Genomic DNA, 23191 nt, shown 5'->3' on the forward strand with positions numbered 1-23191 from the left:
CTTGGCTTTCAGGGTCTCAAATGCCTGTAGACACTGTGTGTCAAACACAAATGGTGTGTCAGCAGCTAGCAGGTTGCTCAAAGGTTTTGCAATTTTCGAAAAATCCTTTATAAACCTTCTGTAGAATCCTGCATGCCCCAGAAAGCTTTTGATTGCCTTAACATTGGCAGGTGGTGGTAATTTCTATTCCCCTGCTTGAAATTTTGTGCCCAAGGACAATTCCCTCAGTCACCATAAAGTGACGTTTCTCCCAGTTTAAAACCAGGTTAGTCTCTTGGCACCTTTTCAGGACAAGTGCTAGGTGGTCAAGACAGGAGCTGAATGAGTCTCCATATACTGAGAAGTCATCCATGAAGACTTCCAGGAATTTCTCCACCATATCAAAGAAGATGGATAGCATGCATCTCTGAAAGGTTGCAGGAGCATTACACAGACCAAAAGGCATCCTCCTGTAGGCAAACACGCCAGAAGGGCAAGTAAATGCTGTTTTCTCTTGGTCCTGAGGATCTACTGCAATTTGGTTGTAACCTGAATAGCCATCCAAAAAGCAGTAATAATCATGACCAGCTAGTCTTTCTAGCATTTGGTCTATGAATGGTAAAGGAAAATGATCCTTTCTGGTGGCTGTATTGAGCCTTCTGTAGTCAATACACATACGCCACCCTGTGACTGTTCTTGTAGGAACCAGTTCATTTTTTTCATTATGAACCACTGTCATGCCTCTCTTTTTAGGGACAACTTGGACAGGGCTCACCCAGGGGCTATTAGAAATAGGATAAATAATCCCAGCCTCTAGTAATTTAGTGACCTCTTTCTGCACCACTTCCTTCATGGCTGGATTTAGCCTCCTTTGTGGTTGGACCATTGGTTTGGCATTATCCTCCAACAGGATCTTGTGCATGCATCTAGCTGGACTAATGCCCTTAAGATCACTTATGGACCACCCAAGGGCTGTTTTGTGTGTCCTTAGCACTTGAATCAGTGCTTCCTCTTCCTGTGGATTTAAAGCAGAGCTTATAATCACTGGAAAAGTGTCACCCTCTCCCAGAAATACATACTTCAGGGATGGTGGTAGTGGTTTGAGTTCAGGTGTGGGAGGCTTATCCTCCTTCTGAGGAATTTTCAAAAATTCCTTTGTTTCCTCTGGTTCTTCTTGATCAGGCTGAGCATCTTTGAAAATGTCCTCAAGCTCTGATTCTAGACTTTCAGTCATATTGATCTCTTCCACCAAAGAGTCAATAATGTCAGCGCCCATGCAGTCAATTGGTGTGTCTGGATGCTGCATAGCTTTTACAGCAATTAACTTGAACTCATCCTCATTGACTCTCAGGGTTACTTCCCCTTTTTGTACATCAATAAGAGTTCGTCCAGTTGCTAGGAAAGGTCTTCCTAGAATGAGAGTTGCACTCTTGTGCTCCTCCATTTCCAGCACCACAAAGTCAGTTGGAAAGGCGAATGGCCCAACCTTGACAATCATGTCCTCTATTATGCCTGATGGATATTTAATGGAGTCATCAGCAAGTTGGAGGCATATCCGGGTTGGTTTGACTTCTTCAGTTAACCCAAGCTTTCTGATAGTGGATGCAGGTATTATATTGATGCTTGCTCCAAGATCACACAGGGCTGTCTTGGTGCAAGCACCTTCTAATGTGCATGGTATCATAAAGCTTCCTGGATCTTGAAGCTTTTCTGGTAAGCTTTTTAGAATGACTGCACTGCATTCTTCAGTGAGAAATACTTTTTCAGTTTCTCTCCAATCTTTCTTATGACTTAAGATCTCTTTTATGAACTTAGCATAAGAAGGTATTTGCTCAAGTGCCTCTGCAAACGGAATCTTTATTTCAAGAGTCCTTAGATAGTCTGCAAAGCGGGCAAATTGCTTATCCTGTTCTGCTTGGCGGAGTTTCTGAGGATAAGGCATCTTGGCCTTATATTCTTCAACCTTAGTTGCTGCAGGTTTATTCCTTACAGAAGTGGTTGAAGGAGCCTTTTTAGAGGGATTACTGTCAGCACTCTCAGGTGTCTGATCCTCCCTTGGCGTCTGAACGCCAGGATTGGGTGAAGATTGGGCGTTTAACGCCAACTTCTCTCCCTTTTCTGGCGTTTGAACGCCAGAACTGGGCAGGGAATGGGCGTTTAACGCCAGCTTTCCCCCTTTTTCTGGCGTTTGAACGCCAAAAGTGCTCCTCTCTGGGCTCTTACTGTCCTCAGAGGGATTTTGAACAGTGGTTTGGTTATCCTCTGTTAATTGTTCCTTATTTGGCTTTTTGCTACTTTGAGCAGTGTTATTCAATGTCTTCCCACTCCTCAGTTGAACTGCTTGACATTCTTTTGTTATCTGTTTAGATATCTGCTGTTTTGCCTGATTTAACTGCAGTTCTATGTTCTTGTTAGCAATTTTAGTTTCTTGGAGCATCTCTTTAAATTCTGCTAACTGTTTTGTCATCAGTTGTAATTGCTGATTAAGCTCAACCATCTGTTCTTGAGGATTAGGATCAGTGGCTACTGCCATAACTTCTTCTTTTGTAGAGAACTCATTGCTAGAGTACAAATATTGATTTCTAGCAACAGTATCTATAAGCTCTTGAGCCTCTTCAATCGTCTTCCTCATATGTATAGATCCACCAGCTGAGTGATCTAAAGACATCTGAGCTTTTTCTGTAAGCCCATAGTAGAAGATGTCTAACTGTACCCACTCTGAAAACATTTCAGAGGGGCATTTTCTTAGCATACCTCTATACCTCTCCCAGGCATTGTAAAGGGATTCATTATCCTCTTATTTAAAGCCTTGGATGTCCAGCCTTAGCTGTGTCATCCTTTTTGGAGGGTAAAATTGATTCAGGAATTTGTCTGATAACTGTTTCCATGTCTTTATGCTTGCTGTAGGTTGGTTGTTTAACCACCTCTTAGCTTGATCTTTTATAGCAAATGGAAACAGTAATAATCTGTAGACATCCTGATCCACCTCTTTATCACGTACTGTGTCAGCAAGTTGTAAGAATTGTGCCAGAAACTCAGTAGGTTCTTCCTGTGGAAGACCGGAATACTGACAATTTTGTTGCACCATGATAATAAGTTGAGGGTTTAGCTCAAAGCTACTTGCCTTGATGGGAGGTATACAGATGCTACTCCCATATGCAGCTGTAATGGGGTTAGCATATGACCCCAAAGTCCTTCTGGACTGCTCAATTCCACTTAGGTCCATGATGGAGAAAGGAAAATGATATGGATTGCAAGTAGATTAAAATATATATATATATATATATATATATATATATTTTAACCGAAAATAATAAAATAAAACAAAAGGAAAATAAAATAAGATGTCGAAAACTAAAAGAAAAATAAAATCAAAGCAAATTGAAAACTAAATCAATTAGTCAATTAAAAAGATTTTGGAATTAGCAATTGAAAAGATATGATTGAAAATTATTTTAAAAAAGATTTGATTTTTTTTTTGAAATGAGGAAAGAGAAAAACAACAAAATGACACCAAACTTAAAATTTTTAGAGAATTAGACACAAATTTTCGAAAATTTTAAGGGAAAAACACAAAGAGGACACCAAACTTAGAATTTTTAAGGATCAAAAAGGGACTAAGGACATGCAAATTCGAAAATTAAAAGAAAAATAAAAGCATGCAATTGACACCAAACTTAAAATATGAAACTAGACTCAACTAAAAAACTCTAAACCAACAAAAATAAAACAGTTCTAATCTAAGCAACAAGATAAGCCGTCAATTGTCCAAACTCGAACAATCCCCGGCAACGGCGCCAAAAACTTGGTGCACGAAATTGCAATCACACTTTTGTAATTCCGCACAACTAACCAGCAAGTGCACTGGGTCGTCCAAGTAATACCTTACGTGAGTAAGGGTCAATCCCACGGAGATTGTCGACTTGAAGCAAGCTATGGTTATCTTGTAACTCTTAGTCAGGATATCAATAATTATCAGGGTTGATTGTAAAAAGCAAAAGAACATGAAATAAGTACTTGTTTTATAGTAATGGAGAACGGGTTGAGGTTTTGGAGATGCTCTATCTTCTGAATCTCTGCTTTCCTACTGTCTTCTTCTTCAAGCACGCAAGGCTCCTTCCATGGCAAGCTGTATGTAGGGTTTCACCGTTGTCAATGGCTACCTCCCATCCTCTCAGTGAAAATGTTCAACGCACCCTGTCACGGCACGGCTATTCATCTGTCGGTTCTCAATCAGGTTGGAATAGAATCCAGTGATTCTTTTGCGTCTGTCACTAACGCCCAGCCTTCAGGAGTTTGAAGCTCGTCACAGTTATTCAATCATTGAATCCTACTCAGAATACCACAGACAAGGTTTAGACCTTCCGGATTCTCTTGAATGCCGCCATCAATTCTAGCTTATACCACGAAGATTCTGATTAAGGAATCCAAGAGATATCTACTCAATCTAAGGTAGAACGGAGGTGGTTGTCAGGCACACGTTCATAGTTGAGAATGATGATGAGTGTCACGGATCATCACATTCATCAGGTTTAAGAACAAGTGATATCTTAGAATGGAAGCAAGCATGATTGAATGAAAAACAGTAGTAATTGCATTAATCCATCAAGACACAGCAGAGCTCCTCACCCCCAACCATGGGGTTTAGAGACTCATGCTGTAGAAGATACAATGGGAAACGTGTAAAATGTCATGAGGTACAGATACAATGTCAAAAGATCCTATTAATAGTGAACTAGTAACCTAGGGTATACAAAAATGAGTAAATGACGTAAAAATCCACTTCTGGGTCCACTTAGTGTGTGCTTGGGCTGAGCATTGAAGCTTTCATGTGTAGAGACTTTTTTTGGAGTTAAACGCCAGCTTTTATGCCAGTTTGGGCGTTTAACTCCAATATTTATGCCAGTTCCAGCGTTAAACGCTGGGAATTCTAAAGCTGATTTGCAACGCCGGTTTGGGCCATCAAATCTCGGGCAAAGTATAAACTATTATACATTGCTGGAAAGCCCAGGATGTCTACTTTCCAACGCCGTTGAGAGCGCGCCAATTGGGCTTCTGTAGCTCCAGAAAAGCCACGTCGAGTGCAAGGAGGTCAGAATCCAACAGCATCTGCAGTCCTTTTCAGCCTCTAAATCAGATTTTTGCTCATGACCCTCAATTTCAGCCAGAAAATACCTGAAATCACAGAAAAACACACAAACTCATAGTAAAGTCCAGAAAAGTGAATTTTAACTAAAAAATAATAAAAGTATACTAAAAACTAACTAAAATATACTAAAAACATCCTAAAAACAATGCCAAAAAGCGTATAAATTATCCGCTCGTCACGTGCCATGCCCAAACACGCCAGCAGTCACGCCGGCTTTAGGAACTTGGCATTGCACACCTTCGCAGGCCACAGTTGGCACGCCCTCAATGCTGCAAAATATCTTCCCTTCTGGAAAAATAGCCTGGCGTGGCACGCCAATACACGCCAGTAGACACACCAACTTTAAGGTCTTTGGCGTGCCACGCCTTCGAGCACGCCCACTATGTTACTTCTTGAGTCCTCTTTCTAGATCACAAGCCTGGCATGCAATGCTCAGGCACGCCAGCGCAAATGCCCACTGTAAAGCTTCGCGTGCTATGCCTTCGAGCATGCCAGTGAACACGCTAACAATGCTGCAACCATTTCATCCCTCTATTTTCTACAATCGGTGTGCCACGCCTAGACATGCCTGTATACACGCCAACTTAAGACCCTGGCCTTGCCACGCTTTCGAAAGCGCCAGTGGCACGCCCCACATGCTGCGCTAGCATTTCTCTCTAGATTGTGAACCTAGCGTGCCACGCCTAGACACGTGTGTAGACACGCCCGTTTAAAGTTCATGGCGTGCCATGCTCCTTCAAGCGCCCATGGCATACTCGCAATGCTACACCAACCTTATTTCTCTGGAAAATAAGCCTGGCGTGCCACGTTCAAACACGCCAGCATACATGCCTGTGTTGAGATTTTTGGCGTTCCACGCCCATGGAAGTGCCAATGGCATGCCTCTTATGTTGTATCAATCATCATTCTCTAGAATACTAGCCCGGCGTGCCACGCCCAGGCATGCCAGCAGGCACGCCAGCTCTGAGACCTTGGCGTGCCACGCTTTCACAAGGGCCACATGACACGCCTATGATGGCTTGGAGTGCCACGCCCATAAAAGCGCCCAGCCTTCCATACTTGCTTCTATCCTCTTTTGTTGCTCTTTCCTCCTGAAATACATGCAATATCAGATTTCAAAGTAGTGTCCTACTAATTTATGATGCATATCTGAATAATGCATCAAATTAGTGAAAATTTATCCATTCTATGGTTATTCTTTATGAAAAAATAGATAGATGGGGTAAGTCATCACTTAGCCATGCAACGTGAAAAGAAAATAGAGAGTCAACAGATGCCAAAAGCTAGTCGTGCAATGTGAGTCCCTGTGCGTGCAACGTAAATGAGCTAACAGAGGGCAATTCTCCATGAAATTCTATGCGTGCAACATGGGAGGTGTGTGCGTGCAACGTGAAGCATGAAATAGAAGCTAACACTCCCAAGACTAGGCCATACATTGCACGCATGGGGCCATACATTCTAGGCACCAAATGGACTTCTTCTAGTGGCCTTAATTCATTTAGCAAGTCCTCTAACTCTTCAAATACTTAAGTGATTAACTTAAGGCTTAACCTAAGTCCATGAATTCTAGCATTAATTGCGGATCATGAGGAGAAAGATCTAAAGCTTGACTTGAGAAGAAAAATATTAATTAGCTAGATTTGATTTTTTTTTTAAGTTGAGTTGAGTCTTAATTAGTTTTGAATTTGGAAGTAGTTTTAGGGTTAATATAAAAAGAAGAAGAGTCACATAGGGGAGCTTCGTCAGCAGTTTTTACAATTCATAATTCTAGGTTTTCTTTTGAATCATGAGTCACTAATATCCTCGGTTAATGTTAGGAGCTCTGTTGATTCCTATATACTAATGTTATAGCTTTTCGATTTTGATTAATGTATTGATATTTTCTTAAGAAAGAGTTTTCATTCTACATCTAAAAGATTTAAATGTGTTAGAAAACAATTCTCTTCTGACTTGAATTCTTTTAATATCTTGGAAAAGTTAATTAACTGAATTAAGCTTGAAAACTTTTCATGATTCTTATGTTTTGAACTTAGACTTGATAAGTGACATCGAATCAACTCAGTTTAGTTCTTGAGAATTGTGTGATTTTTAAATCAGTGAACGTTATTAAATCTCTTGTCACAATTGATTAATCAAGAAATTGATAATTGATTAGGATTAGAGAAGTTGAATTACCAAGAAATTGAAGTTTAATTATTTATAATTTGACATAAGTATATCTTTGTATAATCAAAGTGCAGAGTGAAAAGTATTTTTCCGGAAGAATATATCTAAACCCCTTAACTCTCTTAATCATATTGTTTTCTCACTCGTTTATTATTACTTTTGTTAAATTTTCTATTTTTATGTTAACTGAAATCCTAAGTTTTAAATTTTCTAACTAGAATAATCAATTAATTATTACTTGTTTAATCCGTTAATTTCGTAGAAACGATAACCTACTCTCTTAATATTATTTGAGGCGATTTGATATACTTCCGATAATTTGTGCTTTGTAAAATTCGCATCATCTACCGTTCCAAACAAGCTCTAAATAATTTTTTCTATGGCATGAAAGAATCTTACATCAATAGTAAAACGAAATAAAAATTAAATGATAAAAGTGCATCAATCAAGCAACTTGATGAGGCAGGTCCCCAAAAGGTCTACACCACCCCACACCAACATGAACTCCGATTAAACCATTGTCGGAAGGTAGGCGTTGACTGACCGAGTGACCGTCCTCTTGCCCCCTTAGCCATGGCCAGCTCCATTTCACACTCTCGCCAATCTCATCTCTCTCTCATCCACTTCACTCTCCTCCTTCTCCTTTTCACACCCTTTTCCCTCTCCACAACTATAACCCAAGAGCAGGAAGAGAAACAAGATGAAGCAGATACCTCAATCACCCGCTTCCAACGCTACCTCCGAATCAACACCGCTCACCCCAACCCAGCCTACTCCTCCGCTGTCTCCTACCTCATCTCCCAAGCCGAATCCCTCGCCCTCCGCTACCAAACCCTCTACTTCTCCCCAAACAAGCCCCTCCTCCTTCTCACATGGCAAGGCACCGACCCTTCCCTCCCTTCCATCCTCCTCAACTCCCACCTCGACTCCGTCCCCGCCGAGCCCTCCAAATGGCAGCATCCTCCCTTCTCCGCCTTCCGCCGCTCCCACGACGGCGCCATCTTCGCCCGAGGCGCCCAGGATGACAAGTGCATCGCTATGCAGTACCTCGAGGCCATCCGCAACCTCAAGGCCCGCGGATTCACCCCCTCAAGATCCGTCCACGTGTCACTCGTCCCCGACGAAGAGATTGGAGGTGCCGACGGGGCTGCGAAGTTCGTCGAATCGAAGGAGTTCGCGGAGTTGAAGGTTGGATTTGCGCTCGACGAAGGGCAGGCGTCTCCTGGGGATGAGTACAGGGTGTTCTATGCCGATAGATCGCCGTGGGGGCTGAAGATTAAGGCGAGGGGGCAACCCGGACACGGGGCCTGGATGTATGATGGGAGCGCCATGGAGAATTTGATGAAGAGCGTTGAGGTTATCAACAGGTTTAGGGAGAGCCAGTTCGATGTTGTTAAGACTGGGAAAGCTTTGAATTCGGAAGTTGTTTCGGTTAATCCTGTTTATCTCAAGGCTGGGCTTCAATCAGAATCTGTGAGTTCATTTTTTTGTTTGTTTGTGCATTTATTTATATATTTATTTTTGGATTTAACTTGTAAGTAAAACTTCTTCTACTTGGACATCTAATTAGATGCAATCAGAATCTGAGTTCGTTTATTTGTTTATGGATTCAACTTCTGTATAAAAATCGTTTTTAGAGAGATATCTATTTTGGATTTAACTTGTATACATATTTAGTGGTTGAGTAAACAATTAATCTTTTTATTCTTACTGGACATTAAGACGATTGTTAGAGTTTTTATTTTGAACATAAACAATTAAGTAGGTATTTGAATGTAAATGGAAATGGTAATAGGGTTGTATCAGATTGAGATCACCTGTGCTACTGTTGTGTTTTTATTCATGTCCCACCAATAAAAATTAGACACTTGTTAGAAAGAAACTTATAAAATCACCAAAATAATAATAAATAAAAATAAATAGGCACTCGTCCAATTTGGATATGAACGTGGTGGTGGAACAGGTGATCTCTGTCCGAGTAGTATCATTATCACCGAAGTGTATGTCACATTATTGTCCTAATTAATTTGTGATAAAAATTACCTTTCTCCAGCATTGTTTTTATTTAGTTTTTGCTGTATTTGGTTCTTTTCTGTGTGTTTTTACAGTTGTTAAGGCTGTGGTTGCTTTTTTCTTGTGTGCGTTCTAATAGTTGGTTTTGAATATTGTTAAATGTTCTTTTGTGTGCAGGGGTTTGTGATGAATGTGCAACCTTCAGAAGCAGAGGCTGGTTTTGATCTCAGGTTGACCCCTACAACGGACCCTGATGAAATGAGGAGGAGAATCGCATCTGAATGGGCACCAGTTATTAGAAATATGTCGTATGAGGTAATAGCTTTCTGATTTTCGTCTTGGGGATGTTGATTAAAAATAGGTAATGCATTGCTTCTATGTCTAAGCTAGGTTGTTTCTATATGGTGATTACTGATTAGTAACTTAATATACAGTATAATGTGCGAAAAATTTGCAAGACTCAGAACAGATTTAGGGCCTTCTCAATTTGATGCTACTTTGTTTGTCTTGTTTTAGCATAATCCATCTTTTTCTTTTTCTTTTTTCTTTACGAATGAACTGGAAAGCTATAGCTTAAGCAAAGTAGTGGAGGAGGGATTTGCACCCAAACTCTGGTATTTTTTATCCCATAAACACTTGATTCTCCTCGAGTTAAAACTTAGATAATAGGCTTCTTTATTTGTGCGGTTGAAAGCAATACTTCTCCGGAAGTAGAAGTAGAAGTAGTAGGAGCAGAAATGTATTTGGATATATTTATGGAAGTACTTTTTATTAGAATTAGAAGCAATTAAGTTGTTTGAATATGACAAATATATAAGTACATTTTATAAAATTACAATTGTGGTCATGATTTAAAAACAAATTATTTTACACAACATGGTAATTTTTTAAAATAAAAAATCGGTATAAAACAAAATTTCTACATAAATATTTCATAGAAAATATTAACAATGCTATTTTTAATGATATTTTAATTAAAAATATTATTTTAATTTAATTAACAGAGAAAATAAGGATTTGTATAATGGTTAGGGTTTTATGTTTTTTAAATGGATATATTCGTCTTTTTAAAAATATATGAAGATAATAAATTAGTAATCTTAATATTTTAGTAGATTTTTCTCTCTCTTCAACAGCTTTTGCTAGACTTATTTCTGAAACAACGTGGAAAGTGGAAAACACTTTTGTTTTTTTTTTTTATTGAATCACTAACAAACAACTCAAAAAATAAAATAAGTACTTTTTTTTTTCGTTAAAAAAAAAAAGAAAAAGAAACGTACTTCTTTTATCCTGAAAGCACAAGCAAACGAACCTATTATCCTTTTATTTGTCTGCACTGTTATTTATTTGAGAGTTTGGAATTAGGTATCCCTATAGAGGCAATTATCAAGTTGCATAAACAACAATAACAACAACAAAATTTTGTCCCACTAAGTGGGGTTGGCTACATGAATCAAACGATGCTATTGTGTTCTGTCATGTATTATGTCTATAGAGAGACCGTTTACATGTAGATCTCGTTTGACCACCTCATGGATGGTCTTCTTAGGTCTTTCTCTGCCTTTCGCCCTTTGTCCATCTTTCATCTCATCTACCCTCCTGACTGGATGTTCTATCGGTCTTCTTCTCACATGTCCAAATCACCTGAAACGCGATTCAACCATCTTTTTTACAATGGGTGCTACTCCAACTCTCTCCCTTATATCTTCATTCCTTATTTTATCCAATCGCGTATGACCACTCATCCATCTCAACATCTTCATCTCTGCCACACTCAGCTTATGTTCGTGCTCCCCTTTAGCCGCCCAACACTCCATACCATATAGCATAGCCGGTCCTATAGCAGTGCGATAGAATTTACCTTTAAGTTTTAAGGGCACTTTTTTGTCGCATATAAAACCAGATGCATTCCGCCATTTTGACCAACCTGCTTGGATCCTATGATTTACATCCTGTTCAATCTCTCCATTATCCTATATGATGCACCCAAGATACTTAAAACTTTTAACTTTTTCTAGGATGTTTTCTCCAATCTTCACCTCTATATTGGGGTTTTCCCTTCTCAGACTGAACTTACATTCCATATATTCCGTGTTGCTACAACTTATGCGCAGACCATACACTTCTAAAGCTTTTCTCAATAACTCCAACTTCTTATTTAGGTGTTTCCTTGACTCTCCCATAAAGACGATATCATCGACAAAAAGTATGCACCATGGCACAGGCTCTTGGATGTGCTTTGTGAGTACTTCCAAGACTAATGTGAAAAGATATGGACTTAAGGATGATCCCTGGTGTAATCCTATACCAATAGGGAATTCCTCCGTTACACCACCTTGTGTCTTCACACTAATTGTGGCCGCATCATACATGTCTTTAATTGCTCGAATATATGCGATTCTTACTTTCCTCTTTTCTAAAACCTTCCATAAGACATCCATTGGTACCCTATCATACGCTTTTTCCAAATCAATAAATACCATATGTAGATCCCTTTTACTACTACGATACCTCTCCATGATCCTTCTTAATAGGTATATCGCTTCAGTGATAGATCTTCCTAGCATAAATCTAAATTGTTTCTCTGTTACTTGTGTCTCTTTTCTCAACCTTCGTTCTATCACCCTTTCCCATAACTTCATAGTATGACTCATAAACTTAATCCCTCTATAGTTTCCACAACTTTGTATATCCCCCTTATTCTTGTAGATAGGTACCAAGGTGCTTTTTCTCCACTCATTAGGCATTTTCTTTGACCTTAAAATCTCATTAAAAGCTTGGTTAACTAGTTGATGTCTTTTTCTCCAAGATCCTTCCAAACCTCAATCAGAATATTATCAGGTCCTACTGCCCTGCCATTTTTCATCTGCTTTAGAGCCTCTTTTACCTCGAAGTCTCGAATCCTTTGATATTAGTCAAAGTTTTGATCTTTTTCCCTTGTGCATAATCGACCAAGGCTCGGAAGAGTCTTCTGTCCCTCATTAAATAACTCGTAGAATTAGTTCTTCCACCTTTCATTTATCTTCTCCTTTTGAGCCAACACCTCTCCATCCTTATCCTTTATGCACTTAACTTGATCCAAATCTCTCATTCTTCTTTCCCGGCTCGTTGCGATTCTATATATACTTTTTTCTCCTTCTTTCGTGCCCAAAGACTGGTAGAGACCCTCATATGCTCTTGTTTTCACTTCACTTACAGCCACTTTTGTCTCTTTCTTAGCCGCCTTATATTTTTCCCAGTTATCTGCATTGCGGCAAAAAGACCACTCTTTAAAGCATTCCCTTTTTATCTTTATATTTTCTTGTTTACTCGGATTCCACCACCAGGACTCCTTGTCTCTTGGTCCTGCTCCTTTAGATTCACCAAAACTTTCTTTTGCTATTCTTCTAATAACTTCTGCCATCTCCCTCCACATCTCTTCTGCGCTTCCATTCCCATCCCACTTTCCTCATTGTCATGGTGTCCATCACCTCCATGGACTTTCCTGTTAGAGTGCCTATGTTTCATGTCCCAAATCTCAATCTTCTGTCGCTTCGACCTTTACTTTTTACTTTGTGAACTAGCTTATTTACCCTCGTCCGTTCACGAAAACACGAGAACCCTTGCTCATTTAACACTACATCCGAGCACCGATGCAGCGGCTCTTGCTTTGACACCGTACTCGAGCCATATGGCGCGTTGCTTTCGGGCAACGACCTAGCTTTAGCGCAATAATGTCTTTGATTCATGTCATGGGGATTCGGCTATATTTTTATGTTGGTTGCCGAAGACCTAACACAACCCTCTTCCTTTATTCGGGCTTGGGACCAGCTATGTATTGTAAGTGTAACATAGACGGAGTTAATTATCAAGTTGCATAGTCTAAGTTTATTCTGCTCCTAGTTGTAGCAACAACTAAATAATTTCCCACTCGATGGGATCAACTTTGTGGATCAAATTATGTAATTAGGTTCTAGCATAAACGTATCTATAGATGCCATGAACATTCTTTTTATTCCATTCCCAATGCTATCTTGTGGAGTTTATCTACTCTTCTATCGCAACGTGAGCTATAGAGTTTGGAAGTTTGTACTACATTGAATTAAAGTGTATTGAAAGTCTATCCAACGATGTGGGATTAATGTGAAATTTTATTGTAAAAACTTATTGGGTATGAACTTTCAATATAACAGTTTTGTAAAAACTTCTTCAAAACTTAATGACGGCTGTAAACATTTAAGTGCTGTAATCTTTCAATATGTATATGATTTTCTTACAAGTAAAATTTACTGGACTAGTGGCCTTTAGTTTTCGGCCCTATACAACTTTTTGGTCCATTGCAATGGTTATTTAGGGAGTAAATATGCATATTGCAGGAAATCTTGGATTAAGCTAAACAAAAGAATAAAAGAAATAAGTAAAAACTATATGTACCAAAACTGAATTTGATACAGTTTACAGATAGAAAACATATTTAAGCCTTTGAAAATTGCAAACTCCATGCCTGAGGTTGTCATTGATGTTGCACATTTGCCACCTGGATGCAAAGATTTCTGAATCTTACATTTGCTGCAATATATATTATTCTCTTTTATTATTCATGTTTCTTAATGATTCCATGTTGTTAGATTTTGTTCAAGTGACTAGAATTCGTTAAAGTTGAAAATTTCCTGACCGTAGGTACAATTTTCCTTTTATCAGTTGATGCTGTCATAAATGATTTTTATGTGCACAACTATCCTTTTTAGCTGCCGCTTTGCTAGCAAGTATCATAATGCATAGAGAAATACTACTACGTGTTTAGAGTACATTTAATGCATGCTGTAAGAGTAACTATAACCTGTTCAATTTTAATCTTTTTAATATATTTTAATTATTATAAATGAAATTTGAGTAGTTGGTTGCTTTTAGAGCGCACTGGGATCATGCAAGAATTTCTCTAATTTCTAACATTCTTTTTACGGATATAAGAAATGTTGTAAATTACTTGTTAACAAACCAAGAGACATTAATAAAGTTGTGATTATTGTTAAATATCGGTCTTCGTCATTCACACCTTGAGTGCAACATAATGATTTTGTCTTGTCTTTGGGCAACCAAATATTGCAGTTAATTGAGAAAGGACCCATTAGAGACTACTTGGGACGGCCATTAATGACTGCAATTAATGATTCCAATCCATGGTGGTCAGTGTTCAAGCAAGCTATAACATCAGCTGGAGGAAAGCTTTCAAAGCCTGAAATTCTCGCTTCGACTACTGATGCCCGATTCCTTAGACAAAAAGGAATTCCAGTTCTTGGTTTCTCTCCAATGAGAAACACTCCCATCTTGCTCCATGACCACAACGAGGTTTGAAAATTCTTTTCCTATTTATTCATGATGACTGAATGATATTTTGTTTATTCTTCAGGTAACTCTTGTGACCTTAACTTTTGCAGCATCTACGAGAAACAGTGTACTTGAATGGTATAGAGGTATACGAGTCTCTGATAAGTTCCTTGAGTTTGTTTCCAGAACCATCACAACCTTAGGATCTAGCAGTTGTTTCTCAAATAAGTAGGGGGTTGGGTTGCTTTGCTAATCTATAAAAATATTCAAGGATATGATATACTATGTTCTTTGGAATAAATATCTGAGGCTACTGTTGGTAGTTGAAATAGGTAACAAATACAGACTACAATATCTGTCTCCCTATGAAAATATAGGAAATTTGATACACTATTTTATAAACTTGTCTCCAGCTTCAAGACATTCTTTTTTGTATGACTCCTATTTCAGCTACCTAATGTAGCCTGTGTTTTCTGCCCCATAAGGCAATTAAAAGCTAATAATAGAGAAGAAAAAGAAGTAAATCTTAATTTGTGATTGAGTTTTGGTTGTATTATTTGTGCATATCATGTTGAGACATTGTGTTGATTTAAACATCATTTACCTGTGACAAACTTAACAATAGTATTTGAAACCCTCCATCACTAAAGTTATCTTGGACACCTTGTCTTTGGTTGCTTCAACTCCATGAGAGGTGAGAGTAGATAATTATATTACCCACTGCAGTAACTGGGTACTTTCATGAATCTGTAATTCATTCTTGATGTTTTCTCCCCCCATTGACATAAACTCAACGGTCAAACTGTATTTCATGAGCTCCATGGTTGCTATTTTTTGTCTTTTGGGGTGTCATAATCTTTAGGGCTTTGTCTAATTGTCTCTCAAAACAGTGTTAACATGGTCAATGATCGCTTGCTTCTCAAATTAACGATTTTTCAGCATTATTCCTTGGCTAGTGATATTGCAACATTAGTTCGTACAGGATTCTTGTTAGGATAGTAAAGTGTGATGTACTGATGTGTTAGTTAAAGCTGTTAGGCAAAACAGAATTGTCCAAGTGTGCTTAGTTAGTTATATCTGTTACTCCATACTATATATAGCTAGCACTCTAACAGACTCGATGGATAATCACAATATTCAGACAACAACATAATTCCTCTTTCTCGTCTCGTCTTTCTTCTCTCTTTCTCTATGAATGTTCACATGGTATCACGAGCCATACTGATTCATGGCCGATGATTCATGTTCAATTAATGACACCAACAACTACGAACACTCCATTGAAGATACTGCAATAATGGTGAATGCAACCGCCACCTCCGCCAACAAACCATTCAACATACCTTTGGCTGAGAAGCTCACTGAAAATAACATTCTCACCTGGAGACACTTTGCAACTCTCGATTTGCGGTCAAGAATTACAAGAGCATCTTGAGAAGGACAAAACTCCATCACGTTTCGATTCTGCAGCTGAAGAACGTCCAGGAACAGAATCAAAGAAGTATAAAGAATGGCAAATTGGCGATTACAATGTTACGTCCTAGCTTTTTGTTATTGGATATCATTGCGCTCGTGAGATCTGCAGTCGTGTATACACCCTATTTTGCTTACAAGACAAATGTCATACTTGTTTCAAATCTTATTACTTTTAATATAATGTTTTTGTATTTCTTATTCTTAAGAAAATTTTTTTGTAGTAGTAACCTTCATTTCTGTCCGTAAGTCTTAGAATCTCATATTTTAAGATCACAAGACTTATACGATTTGAGCAATCTAACCTTTTAAGGTTCAATTTTGCTATTTGAGACTTATTCAATTTTTAATACAAAGTCTAGATACAAACATTGACAAACTTAATTTTAAAATAAAATATGTTTACTTAAGTTACATATTGTGTAAATAAAATTTATATGATGGTGGCCACAACGTTAATATTTAGTCTTTTGGATAGAAATATTTTGTAATCGATATTTTTAATACACCAATCAAACATTGATAATAAATACTGTCAAACAATAAGTTTATCTTTGTACAAATTTATTATTCACATAAAACTAAATAAGTATTACATGTTTATTATCACAAATGCGTATATAATTTGGTCAAATACAAAATTTTCTTTGGGCCAATCCATACCCGTATAAATTACTTACACGTAAATTTATTTAGTGCGACTTACCAAATATTTTCAACATAATTTAGTGATTTCAGTCAAAAAATAAGCCTATTTTGGATTGAGTCATTATTCACATAAAAACTTGAAAATTATATCTATTTTTTATCGCATATATTTTTTTATCAATTGACTAACACCAACCTTCATTTGGACTGATTAATAATTGCATAATCAAATAGAAATTAAACATAACGTTCATTATTTATTATTTGGTCAAACAATAAACTTTTTTTGTGCGGATTATTGACCATATAAATAATATGTATTAATTTATTTTTAATTAGTTACCCAAACATATATTTACCATTAATATATATATATATATATATATATATATATATATATATATATATATATATATATATATATATAACTCTGTCAAATATAGACCTTTCTTTGAGTCGACCAATATTCACATGAATTACATATCACCACACTCTTAATGTTCAAAATAAATCAATTTTTTTAAAAAAATACTACTTTAAAAGTATAATATTTAATTAATTTATTTCAAAACCAAGATTTTATAAAATAGATGAGTACAATCATCTAAATTATTACTAATTTTCTTATGTAATAAAAATTGAAGATGCGCACATAATATAAAAATAATGATGCTACACAATAAACCACAATGTATAACAACCATATAATATTGTGAGACCTTAATTATAAACATACATTTACATATAAAAATTAATAATTTTTTTGTATAACACAAACAAAAAAGAAGAATAATTTTGATTAAGAAAAAAATTCTTAATTCTCAATGTTCTTAACCTAAATATATGCATGTACATAATGATACATATACATATAAGTATGATACAATAAAATATAATTATATGAATGTCTTAATACAAAAATATAAGAATGACACGCAATTCAAAGTTTGTGGGATCTTCTAATCCTTTTACAGGAATTCCTCTCACTTATTTATAGCAAATAATGCAAGAATATTTATTGTTTATCAATTGGATTCATTATAAGAAAGAAAACTAAATAAAAATATAAGGAGAAACAAATAGACAAAGCCATGAGTGTCGAAAACCAAAATATATCATCACAATAGACTCCTTTGTGATTTCAACGTGCAAATTATTAACAAACAGAAAGGCCCTCCGTTCCAGAGATCAATAATAATGTCCCCTTCCGTTGTTTTTTTATTTTTTTATTTTTTTTATTGAATATTACGATCTAAATTATCTAATGCATCAATCAATAGATTAATTGTATATTCATGAGAATATGACAGAAAACGTTGGTTCCAAACTCCCAATATTATATTATAATAAACTGAAATTCTAAAAACTGGACCGGACTGACCAGTTCGACTGGGTTAACGGAAATCAATCATCGACCGGTCTAATTAATTCCCAAAATCTTCTTATAAAAAATTGGTAGAAAAATCGATTAAATTGATAGTTAATTGATGAACCAGACAAATTGGTTGAGTTTTTAAAGGTTCCGGTTTTTTAATTTTCCTTAAAACAGCGTCGTTTTGACGACAGAAAAATAAAAAACACCTAACTTAAGGTGATGTTCCCCTCCCCTAACAAAGACACACACCATGCCTCCCTCCCTCAACGCTAATTTCCTCTTTCTCCAACCAACGAGAGAAGACACTCCACCATCGTTACCACAAGCGATGCCGGCAGTGACCACCAGCGGTTACAACTAGAAAATTGCTTATTACAGATAGATTTAGTATTTATTACAGGTGAATTTTTGGTTATCGAAAGATTTTCTATAAAAGGCTTATCAGAAATTATTTACCAATGGATTTTTTTTGTCGGTAGTTTACCGATAGATTTTTTCCCGTTACCGGCAAAATTTTCCTCGGTAATAGTCCCCCTTTTCATTGAAAAACTGTAAGATTTTTCAACAGATTTTTTGTCAGTGATTTACGGACAGATTTCCCTCAGTAATTGTCACTTTCATTTTGCTTCATTCGTCCGATTTTTTGACAGATTTTTCGTCGGTAATTGAAACCTTGGGAAAGCATTTTTGAACTCTAAATATAGACGAAAAATCTGTTAATAAGGTAAAATAATTTTTTTTTTAGTTTTTTCCATTGCAAAATAAACATGTTTTCATACAAAATAAATATAACATTAATGAATACAAATTTTCAACTAACTTGTATTCGAACATTTATAATATTTAAAAAATAAACAAGTTCATAGTATTATCAAACTAAAATAAAATATTAGTATCAAAAGAATGTCTATATGATACGGAAAAAATTTATCCTCCGTAATAACTACTGGCAAGTGCACCGCGTCGTATCAAGTAATAAAACTCACAAAGAGTGAGGTCGAATCTCACAGAGATTAATGGATTATGCAAGAAATAGTTGATTGATTATTCTAGTTAGACTATCATAATTGGGTGATAAGCAACAAGAAATATAAATGACATGAAAGTAAAGAAAAGTAATAATGTGCAAGAAAGTAAATGGCAAGGAAAGTAAAGTACAGAAAAGTAAAGTGCAAGAAAGTAAATGGCTATAAAGTAAATATAAGAAAGAAAAATAAAATGAACGTTGGAATAAAGAGATATTGAATTCTCTGGATCAGTTGCTTTCATCTTATATTCAATCATGCAATTCATTGATCTCTTGGCAATCATGAGTGATTGAATTCCAATCCCTTGGCAATTCAATCTCCCCACTCTTGAACAATTGCCAATTCCTTGATCTAATTGCTCACGAGAAGAGATGAAGTTTGGTCACTGATTATACCACACACCTTCATAGATCCAAGAATTAGAAGAATTACATGTCACTATATCCGACCAACCCCAAATCGAATCCAATGTCAGAAAGATTTCAAGCATGGTTCTATGATTCCCTTTCCAAGGTAATCACAAAACCCAAGTACATTCAATTTCTATCCCAAGAGAAGAAGAAGAATAAAAATAATTTAATCCATCAAATCGCAATAGAGCTCTCTTTCCCAATGGAAAAAGTTAGTAATACATAACTAAAATATTTACAAAGTAAGAAAGAAAATGGAAGAGAAGAAAAATGTGGGTGAGAAGAGAGTAGTCCGAAGACTCTCTCGGTAGTGCCCCTTACAATGATGAACTAAAACCTATTTATAAGCTAGCCAAAAGTACCAATTGAAAGGAAATTGAAAGTAAATTACAATAAAATGAAAATTATCTATTCTAGATGCTTCTTGTGGCCTTGATTGAGTGGCATTTGTGGGCTTTGCTTGCTTAAATGTGCATGGACTTGGAGTGATTTTAGGTGAACCAAAATGATGCTCGAGGGGTGTTTGGCACTTGCATGGGCGTTGGTGTGCGAGCGTAAAAAGTGAGCGCCAGTCATTGTGCGTACGAACCAAGGGTTGTGCTTACGCACCTTCGCAAACGTCCCCAGTATGCGTATGCATAGCAGGTTGTGCGTAGGCACAAGTCCCAATTTCTTTCTTGAAAATTAATCGTAGGCATTTTCTTGTGAGGCACTCTTTGGAGAGTGCTGGGAGAGGGCGTGGACACTCCCAGGAGAACGCTATGTTTGCCAAAAAATGCCCCATGAGAGTGTGACACCATTATGCTGAGGCTTGAACTGGCGTTCTTGGGAGAACTTGAGGGAGAGCGTGGCCTTGAGGTTGTGACAAGGGTGTCAAGGTGTTGTCAAGGGAGTGTCAAGTATGGTGAGTGAGTGGCGTTCTCCATCAAGTTTGCTGGAGAACTTTGGAGAGCATGGTTGTTGGTGAGGTGAAAGTGGGGTTCTCCATGAAGTTGGCTGGAGAACGCCAGTGGAGAATGTGGACACAAGGTTTCATGAAGTTGGTTGGAGAACGCCGGTGGAAAATGTGGGCATAAGGTTGGTAAGGTGTGACAAGGTTGGTGGGCTTGACCTTGCTTGATGCTTGCTTTGTTGCTTCATGTTGGTTCATTTTTGGGGTTTTAAAGATGCCAATTATTTGTGCTCCAATTTCATGCCCACTATATATTATTATACATCGTTGTAAAGCTTTGAATGTTAGCTTTCTAACGCAACTAGAAGCGCATCATTTGAACCTCTACAGCTCTAGTTATGCTCCTTTGAAGAGGACAAGGTCATGTTGTCAGGACCCTGGCATTTTCAAGCAAGTTTGCTAAAGAGTGCCAGACAATAATGCCAGTCCTGCTTCCAGGGTCCATTTTAATGCCAGATTTTGAGGCTCTAATTTACTGTACACCCCATACTATTATATATCATTGGAAAGTCCTAAATGTCTACTTTCAAATCACGTCATTTGGATCTCTGCAGCTCAAGTTATGCTCCTTAGAAGAGGGTAAGGTCATGCTGTTAGGATGTTGGCGCTCTCGTGCAAGCTTGCTGGAGAGTGCTAGACAAGAGAAACAGGCTTGCTTCCAGGGTCCTTTTTCAATGCTAGCTTTTGAATCCTAAATTGAATGTCTATCCCATATTATTATATATCGTTGGAAAGCTCTAGATGTCTAATTTCCAATGAAATTAGGAGGGCATCAATTGAAGCTCCACAGCTCAAATTATACTTCATTGAAGAAGGCATAGTCATGCTGATTTGGGTGCTCGATGTCTTCAATTGTTCCTTCGCAATGAGTGCTTTGTTTTGTGCTTTTTACTTCCTTGGCTACCTTTTTCTACAACATAAATCAAAATCAGAGAGATGAAAGTAATCTTATGAATTAAGCACAAAAACACTCAATAATTAAGCATGATTTAGTTAAATTCTTATATAAAAAAGCATAGAAAAATATGACATGATGCACAGTCATCACTATAATAAAGAGTGTATGCATAGTTGGATTGTTTTACAAGACCCTAATTACCAAAACCCTAGCTGAGTTACAACACCATTAATTTGAGTAATTGTCAGTAACTATTAACCAAGATCTTCATTCGGGTCCTTACATGTTACAGAACAACATTCAAACATATAGGTTGAATTCTTTTCTAAACACTTTGTTGAATCATTTTAGTTGCAGCAATTCATGGCAGCAAATATAGGCTAACTAGGGTGTGATGTAAGCAGATCAGTGTAAGCAACAAACAAGATTGGCCTCACCTTCCTCAAAGAATTCAAAATTCATATTCCTATGTACATGAAATCTTCTTCCACTGTGTTTTAATGAAAGTGAATATAATGGCCAGCAAGATATCAACATGCCTCCAAAGAAATTGCACATGTATAAGCATTTTGAAACTCTAGAGAAAAAGAGCTGCAAATAGGTTTTGAATTGGTTCCACCTATATATAATATGAAAGCATAATCAGACAACTGCAATGAACTTCAGAATTAAGAAAAAGTAAGTAAGCACAAGAATGATACCTGATCCAAAGTATGTTGAGCAAAATATGTTGTTGAAAACATAACATTAGCCATAAATGAACCCAACTCAAGACGAAGGCCGAGATTATCATTGTACTCGAAATATATTAAATAAAGTTAACAAAATGCATAGAATCATAACTAATTGTTTACTCCAACAAATTATATATAAACAGATGTTAGACAAGGCCATTAGGCTTTGAATTATTTTGGAAAATCAATATGGAATGGCACACAAATAAAGGAAATCTTAGTATATGGTTTTCTTACCCATGCAGAGAGTAAGCAAAAAGCAACAATAGCTAGCTGATAAAGTTCATTTGTGTGGAAAGGAAAGGAAGCTCATGAAAATTGCAAAAAGAGGCAAGAAAGTGGAAGTAAAACTTTGAAACAACTATGACTTACCCTTACATGAGATGAAAGCTGCATCATCAGTTTAAGAAAGCGAGGAACAAATGACCAAGGCAAGACAGAAGTAGTAGTGAGATACAAGGACTTCATTAGCATCCTAAAGTTATAAACAATAAACAATTAGATATATTCAATAATATAAATGATCATATCTGACCCTTCCCCCCGTCCAAAAAAAAATATCATAAAAAACCCCTAAAAAGAGGACCTGAAAATAGTGTTAAATATATCTTGGAGCCGATATATTAATGTTTATTTGGACAAGGACTTGTATGGAAAAAATTGCGCCCTTAAGTTTAGGCCTTAAAGAACTCTTGAAAGTGGAAACTAGTACAGAAATATAGCAACATTATTGGAGTCAATAAGCTTGCATTAACTGATTAAGAAAACAAATAGTTCTTGATAATTAATCAAAAAGGTGTTTTATGAAATGATACAAAGGAACCAGAGAAAATATTGCATACAGAGAGACATACAGTTTTCCCATTGAAATAAATCTTTGCAGAAGACCACTGCTGCCACACAAAACTAGAAGCAAGCCAAATAGTAAACCCACAGTGCTATCCTGGATATACAATTGTTGAACAAGGACTAAGAAATGAACAAGTCAAACTTTAGACATTAATTTATGAAAATCTAAAAAGTTACCATTTAATAGTCAACCAGAAAGATACATGAAAA

General features: G+C 36.8%; 1 protein-coding gene across 1 annotated transcript; it reads left to right on the top strand.

Annotated features, from left to right (window-relative positions):
• The first annotated feature begins 7615 nt into the window (after positions 1 to 7615).
• On the top strand, positions 7616 to 15155 carry LOC112715589 (uncharacterized). Its single transcript, XM_025767364.3, has 4 exons — positions 7616 to 8767; positions 9485 to 9622; positions 14396 to 14635; positions 14725 to 15155. Exons 1-4 carry the CDS (start codon positions 7868 to 7870, stop codon positions 14815 to 14817), a joined length of 1371 nt encoding a protein of 456 aa, XP_025623149.1. The 5' UTR covers positions 7616 to 7867; the 3' UTR covers positions 14818 to 15155.
• Positions 15156 to 23191: the final 8036 nt, after the last annotated feature.

This window comes from Arachis hypogaea, chromosome 10 (genome assembly GCF_003086295.3).
Source record: "Arachis hypogaea cultivar Tifrunner chromosome 10, arahy.Tifrunner.gnm2.J5K5, whole genome shotgun sequence".
NCBI classification, from domain to species: Eukaryota; Viridiplantae; Streptophyta; class Magnoliopsida; order Fabales; family Fabaceae; genus Arachis; species Arachis hypogaea.